This window comes from Humulus lupulus, chromosome X (genome assembly GCF_963169125.1).
Source record: "Humulus lupulus chromosome X, drHumLupu1.1, whole genome shotgun sequence".
Lineage (NCBI taxonomy): Eukaryota > Viridiplantae > Streptophyta > Magnoliopsida > Rosales > Cannabaceae > Humulus > Humulus lupulus.
The window spans coordinates 31,685,509-31,693,681 of record NC_084802.1 but is presented as its reverse complement, the minus strand read 5'-3'; the positions used below and the strand labels follow the sequence as shown (position 1 = coordinate 31,693,681).

At 31.8% G+C, this 8,173-nt stretch overlaps 1 protein-coding gene across 1 annotated transcript; it reads right to left on the bottom strand.

The window, feature by feature from the left end:
* Window positions 1-5,758: 5,758 nt before the first annotated feature.
* On the bottom strand, window positions 5,759-7,447 carry LOC133803685 (E3 ubiquitin-protein ligase PUB23-like). Its single transcript, XM_062241800.1, has one exon. It carries the CDS (start codon window positions 7,427-7,429, stop codon window positions 6,116-6,118), a length of 1,314 nt encoding a protein of 437 aa, XP_062097784.1. The 5' UTR covers window positions 7,430-7,447; the 3' UTR covers window positions 5,759-6,115.
* Between the last annotated feature and the right edge of the window lie 726 nt (window positions 7,448-8,173).

The following is an 8,173-nucleotide window of genomic DNA, read 5'->3' as shown; positions in this document are numbered from 1 at the left end:
TTTTTAAATTTGAATTTGAATGTTTGTAGAAAATATCTAATTATTTAAATCTCAACTAACAAAAATATCTTATTTTAAAAAAAAAATTAAATGATAAAACAAAAAAGATATTTTTTGTTTTGATTATAAATAATTTATTTCTACAAATTGTAATTTTTAAAAAAATATTTTTGAAAAAAAAAATGAATAGTACCCGTGGTACTGTTAACGTTGATGGCTGGTGTGCGCATGCGCGCATGGGAGCCAGGCCAAATTTTTCTAAAAAAAATTGAGCAATTTTTCAAACCAAAATCTGTTTCTAATTAATTTTTAACATGTTTTACACAAAATAAAGCATATACAAAAATTAATAGCATAGAAAACACAACAAAATAACCTAAAAATTGCTAAAATTCACATAAAATCAATATGCTTCATAAGAACATGAAAACCATCCAATTATTCAAACATATCAAATAATCCAATTTTAAACATGTTCGTGCATGAAAATAAATATTACCAAAGACTCTGAGGCCAGTTGTTGGATTAGCTTATACATGATCTTTATTTATTTTCATGTATATCTAATATTAAACAAATTAATACGAGATAGCCTAAAACATGATTCTAAAATTGAATTCAAAGAGAAACAAAGAATAGAATACTTACAGTATACGCAGCGGAATTAAAGAGTCATTCCTTCAGTTTCTCTAACTCTTGTATCCTCTCTGTCGCAGAGTATTATCAAGAAACTGAACCGATCTTCTATTTTCTTCACAATCTTGCAATGTATCCTTAGAACCACCTAGACTAGTGTGGGAAATTCTCAACACATGAGATAGATATAGAGAAGAAGAGAAAATAACAAAGAGGCTTAGAAAAAGACTTGTGTTTAGAGAGAATCTAAAACTATCAGAAAATCTAACTTGTGACTTGTCAAACTTATGTTTTGACTTCTCTCTAAGCACTCATTTTATAGACTCAATTAGGTCATTTAATTTAATTAAAAAATCAATAAAATAATAGCCATTTTGAAGCCCTAGGTCGAAATTATCATGGGCTGTAGGCCCGTGAAATTTCCCATTTGATTATAAGTCCATTGGACTTAAAATCAAGGCCTGTATTATTTTCTATTGATTTAATTAATTAAATCCTTTATCAAATTAAATATTTATAATTTGAACCTTGATTTAAACTTATTTATTAATTTAGATACCAATTTATCTTAGTTAATAAATCTGCCATAATTTCTCTTTTCTTCTCAAAATTACACAACTCTGTGAAACTATCCAAAATTAACCTGGTCAACTTTGATAATTCTAATTGATGATTAAATCAATTAATTGAGACTATCTAGATGATTTTATCCAAGGTACAATGGGGACCATGGGCCTATGAAATCAAGGTCCAATAAGTTATCATAAATCTAACAAATAAATTTACTAACTTATTAATTCCTCGTGACTCCACTATAGACTTGGAATTGTACTGTTGAATTCATAGAACGCTCTATAACAAATATAGATATGCTATTAATTATCCATTGTTACAACCACAATTGTCACTTAATCCTCTATAGACGGTCTACAATGAGATAGGACTAAAATACTGTTTTACCCCTCATTGTATTTTATCCTTAAAACACTTAGTTCCTTGTAAATGATATTTCAGTAAACTATTTTAATTACTGAAATGAGATCTCTATCATTTAACACCTTGAACCAAACTAAAAGGAAACCATCGTTTCACTTCTTCATCAGAAGCTATAGATGTTCATATCTATGATTAACACTCCCACTCAATTATACTACCGAGTTCCCAAGATGTAAGTATGGGCTAGTCCGTAGGGTAAGATGGTAACGAACAAGTCAAAGAACTCAAATAATACAATCAGTTCTAATACTAACCACTCAGAATTGAGATTGAATTGACCTATGGTCAACTATATGATATGACTAGAATAGATAATAACGGTATGTTTACTTATCTTATCAACTGTCAATATCGGTCCAGTCCGATGTAACAAATACATTCGATCTTATCTACTTTGCTAATGTTCTGGAAAGAACATAACACTATAATGTGTATGTAGATCATATCGTAGATTGGCAAGTCAGTGTAAATCCGGTGCACTGACTAATCTTAGGACTAACTTATTTTGAACATATAATCATATTTATATTCCCCTGTGATTACGTCACTATAAATAAGATTAGCTATATGCTCGGGATTTAATAGAAGTTTATATTAAACAAATAATCATGAAAATAAAACATCTGAGCAAAGTGATTGACCAAGTCAAAAAATGATTTCTATTCTTTTATTGATAATAAAATGAGATTACAAAGAATTTGAGTTTTAATTAGGGCATAAAACCCCAACAAAAAGGTCTTTTGTTTTGTTTCTAATGTTTTTTTTTTTTAAACAGGAAAAATTGAAGTCAACTCTTCAAGTTGAGACTCGGAAGACAGTGGAATCTGTTATCGATGATTCTTCATCGTTCGATCAAATGAAGATACTACATCAAGTTCTTGGTGAAAGGCGTGGCCACGAGTGCAGAGTTGGTGGCAAATTAAAGGGTAAAACGACAATCTGTCCCTCCCAATACACTCAGTCTCAGGCGCCACCTCACTAGTCGGCTGTTGATTTACGTGAATTGGTTGATATGGTGAAGATCATGAATAAGCAGCTTCAGTACATGTATCATCAACTTCCACCTGAAAAATGCCTGACAAAAAACGTGAAGATGTTAAATACATGTCAACGGTTTTACCAAAAGTATGTAGATTGATCTTCTGAACCTCAGACACCTCACATGTCTCACAGTTCAGTTTCTCACCCTTCACCAGGTCATCCCGACATGCCTGCACCATCGTGGTCGTCTCAACCTCCGGCTCACCCATACATGTATCAATGGTCGACGCTTTCGTACCCTTAGACTTATCCTCCTTGTATGAGTTGACCTTCGTCACAACCCCCGCCTCCTCATATGAGAGGATCATTGTCTCAACCTCTGCCTCCTTATATGAGTGGACAATTGTCTCAACCTCCGCCCTATCCTTATCCATACATGTATGGAGTTGGAGGATTATCGTTACCTCCATAGTATCCATGGTCGATACCTCCGTAGACACCACAACCACCAGACTTGGCAGACACTGCAGGCATTGAAAGGGGACAATACAGATGGAGTTGCGGATTTGAGAGATTCGAACTTAATATTAAACAATTACTTTTAATTAATATATAGATATTAGTTTTGTAATCTGAAAGAATTATTATTTTTATGCATATTTAATTTGGATATTATTGTTTTTATGAATTAAAAATTTTATATTTTATTTTAATAAATATTGTTTTATTTGTATAAAACTATTATGAGTCACTTTTTTCGCCCCTAATAATACAAAAATCGCCCCTAATATTCTATTATTAGGGGCAAAAGTCGATTATGGGAACACCATCATTAGGGGCGACTTTTAACGGAGTAGGGGCGAAAATGTTGCCCGTAATATTGTATTATTAAGGGTGATATTTGATTATTAGAGGCGAAAATTGATTATGGGAACACCATTATTAGGGGCAACTGTGAAAGTATTTTTTCGCCCCTAATCTTTGATTATTAGGGGCGACTTAGTTTGTCGCCGCTAATAATGAATATTAGGGTCGACTCATTAGGGGCGACATGTCGCCTTCGATGTCATTATAGGCGACTTTTGGTGTTATTAGGAGCGACATCTGTCGCCATGTCGCCCCTAATAGTACTTTTTCTTGTAGTACCCATTGTTGTCATCCTCGTGTTCTTGTTAAGCCAAAAGCGTTGCAACCTCCTAGCCCGTTGTTTTTTGTAGCAAAAAAGCACTTGTCATGACCCTTCACAATACCTCTAGCTGCCAACCACTTGTTGCCTTCAACCGCCCTCCAGCTACCACAAGATGTGAAGAAGGAAAAAAAAAAAGAAGGTGAGATCATTTAGGGTATGATTGGTATAGTATTGAAGAATGATTTTATGTTTTCAAAAATTAAAAAATGTGGGACCTACAAATAAAACTTGATTGGTTAAATGTTTTTGGAAACTAATTCCAAAAACAACTTCAATTTTAATGAAGGATTTTGAAAACGAAAATTTATTGTTTTCAGTATAATCTTACTATTTTAAAAAATATTTTTTTTTCTTGCTAATTTTCTTTTATTTTTCTTATAGTCTTGATTTTTTTTCTTTTGTCATTTTTACAAGTTAATTTACTTTTTAAAATTTTTATCTATATAAATTTAGTAAAATAATTAATTATAAAATCATATAATAGAATATAATTTAATTCTAATTTACAATATATTTGCTAAAAAAAAATCATTGATCAAATAAAAATTACAACAAATAAATAAAAAAATATTTTCACTTCAATTATTATTATATCAAAAATAAAAAATATATATTACATATTAAATTTTTAGATTTTCTACTAAAAAATTATTCAATTTTATAAAACTCAAAAATAGTTAACGGACAATACATTCAATCACATTTTCAGACACTAAATCTAGATTCTTTTTTCAGAATCATACTTTTTCAAAATACAATTTTTAAATCACTAATCAATCATGCCCTAAAAAAATATAACTTTAATATAAAAAAAATCAAAGTTAATGACAATGCAATATTGTTATGAATTTAATTAATGCACTATTATTAAATTTTAATTTATCAATATAATTAAATTTTACTTTCAGCTAAATCAATCACGTATTCAGTTTCTGTTATATTTTCAAATTTAATCCCAATCACAGATTCAGTTTTTTAAAACTCAAAAACAGTTAACTGACATTGAACCAATCACATTTTCAGAAACATGTTTTCAGTCACTAAATTCAGATTTTCATTTCAGAATCCCACTTTTCAAAAATACAGTTTTCTAATCGCGAACCAATCAGACCCTTTGATTTTTTTTGGCTGAAAATGGTTTAGAATTAGGTTCGGTTTAGTTTTTTTTTTACAATACATTGATCTATTGTTTTTAAGAAATTATTTTTTATTTAAAATTAATTTTTTGTTTAATATATTTAAAGGGTTTAGAAATGTAAATAATTTTTATTTATTTTTAATATAAATTTCCGGATCAGATTTAACTATAACTGAACCCAATTTTTGACCACAAGGAGTTTCGCCATCAAATGCACTTGAACAATTAGAGCTACAAATTTAACACAAGTAATTTTGCTGCATTTTCTCTAGCTTTTTCTTTAATTACAAACCATGTAGAACCAAGAATAACGCTTAATTACAGTAAGGAGTTTTACCATCGAAATTTTTACATAATCACTAATTAAGAGCTACAAATCAAACTACACAAGTAATTTAGCCGCCTTTTCTCTAGATTTTTTTAATTACCAACCATATAGAATCACGAATGTTATATCAGACAAGTTTAAACATCACCCAATGTAAAATCAATTTTATGCATACCAAAACAAATTTCCGGTAACACTTAACTTATATATCTCTCTCCATTGGATTAGGTTTGAATAAAGATCATCTTGTGCTATTTGTTTTTAATCATTATATCAAATCTTTCACACTTAATAATAAGTAAAAAAGAAAATGAAAATGAAAATTAATAAGAAAAAATAACTCATCTTTATTTTTTCTTCATCTTCAGAATTTTAGATGAAGTGACAAATTTTTAATATATTGTTAGAGACTAGAAAACTATTTACTGATGATATTTTAATTTCTTACACATTGAATTGATCACATGATCGATGATAAATGCCGTCAAACTTCTCTATCTTTCTCAATTTATTATCACAAAATCCAAATGTAGTAATTTGAATAACACAAGTAATAATATCAAATGAAAACTACAAATTTGATTCAAACTTTTGCGGAATTAAGTCATAATCAACAAAACAATAAAAGGCCAGCCACACAATTCAAACCTCAAATAACAACAATAATGCTTATACGTAATAACATCAAACTATATATATTTTATAATAGTCATGTTATATTTCTATTATAACATTTTTTCTTTTCTTTTTTTTTTTGTTTTTTTTTGTTAAAGTATGATCTTACATATGTAACAGCAGTATGGCACATTTAAATTTTGAATATCCAAAAATGTGAGGGAAAATTCAATTAGATGGAAATACTGTTATAAGTGTTGTTATTACTATTAACAATTAAGCCCAAATATTCGTTGAAGTGAATGGCAAAACAAGGGTATCGTTTCCATGAATTGGCATGCAACTTGAACATCTTCACAACCTTTTCTTTGGTTGAGCTTCTGCCATCCATATGAAGCAGCGCCACCAGCTTCTTCACCGCTCCACACATCACCATCTCCTCCAACACCTTCTCATTCCCATGAAAACAACTCACCAAATTCAGTACCTTCACAGCCACCTTCGTCGCCGTCCTCGACACCTCCAACATCTTCTTCGACACCGCCGCGATTCCCATCCCATGCTCCACCAGCGCTGTCCTCCCCTCCGCGCATTCGCACACTAGCTTCGTCAAGTACAGCATTTTCTCGCATCTCGATCGGTTCGACTCCGGCAGAAGCTCGACGAGGACACACACCGCGCCGGCCTCGATCGCTCGAAGCCTGCTCTTCTTCGACTTGCTTAGAATCTCTATCAAAACCTCTAGCGCTGCTGAGCTCGCCTTGGTGCTGATTTGATCAGAGACGAGCTCCAACAAAGATTTGAAGAAATCTGTTCCTTGATGAATGATTACCGCGGCGTCTGAGTTCCAATCGTAATCGGTCTTCTTCGCGATGTTTCGGAGAATCGAGAGAGTGTGGAGCCTTGTCTCGGCGCTTGCTCTTTGGAGCATGATCGCCATGGATCTCATCGAGTCTGGTTGAGACAATAAATCAAACACTAATTTCTCCTCTTCTTTTTCTGATACAATAACAACAACAGTAACCAACTGGTATAGAACGGCTATGGCTTCTTCACAAGCTCGAAACGTAACGAAATCAGATGCGTCCGATAAAAGAATCTGCGTCAAAATTCGACAGAGGATTTGGACGCCGTTGGATCGGATCAAATCCGATTTGGCAGCGTCGTCGCCATTAATCTGAAGAAGAGAACTTAATTCTTTCAAAGATCGGACCTTAAACGGAGAGGAATCTATGGCGCTGAGAAGCTCAACCATGTGTTCTTGTTTACCATTCGAAGAAGAAGAAGAAGAAGAAGAAGGAGACGACGTCGTGTTGTTCTTGGGAGATTCCCAAGAGAGAATGAGGCGGTTGAGAGTGTGATTGGGAGTTAGGGTGAAATCGGAAGCTTTCTGCATGGTGGCTGGACATGTCTTCTTCTTGTAAGTGAAGAACCATTTTTCGATGCTGGTTCGATCGTAGGTGACGCCGCTGAAAATTGTGACAGGCTCCTTCATGACCTCTCTTGATATTGGGCACAAGAAATGGTGCGGTGGAAACTCTTCCATGGCTGCTGATTAAGCTTTTGTTTTGGGGGAAGTTGAGAGTAACACATTCATGGAGTTTTTATATAAGTTGAAGAAGAAGAGGAAAGGTGAAAAGTCCAAAGTTGATTTTTTATTATTTAATGAATATGTGTTTTTTAATTTTAAAAAAATGAAAAATTAAAGTCAAATGATCAATTGGAATGCATGATCTGCTAGCCTTCCTAGCTGTTAATTAAATACATGCAATCCATACATACAAGAAAACTAGTGATGATGATATTTTTAAAAAAATAAATTTGACTCTATATATTTGGATGTATTAATATATCTAACCCCAACTATATTTTTATTTGACATTATTTTATTAGATGGATTAGGTATTGCAAGCATGTTAATCTAATTATGTACGAAACATATATAATATGACCAAGTAAGAATGGAGAACAGAATAATTACTAATTAATTAACCTGATATTTTATTGTTTTTTCTTGCATAAAATTACACATGTATGTGTCGAATTTTATATAACGACTGACAATTAAGTAATATCTTTATTAGTGAGAAAAAAAATTAAGTTTGTATATAGACGATATAGTAAACTAAGTAAAGCGATGGGATCACATGTTAACTTTTACTTGAAAGTGAAACTATATTATGTGGGTTCATAACAAATATATATCTAATAATATTCAAGTTATCTTATTTGACCACACAAAACAATAATGAGTTTTGAATTTTTTTTTTATTTTTGTAATTCTGCAAAA

Bases quoted from the DNA above. Each gene is read 5' to 3' on its own strand.
- LOC133803685 (XM_062241800.1), bottom strand. From the start codon at position 7,429: ATGGAAGAGTTTCCACCGCACCATTTCTTGTGCCCAATATCAAGAGAG.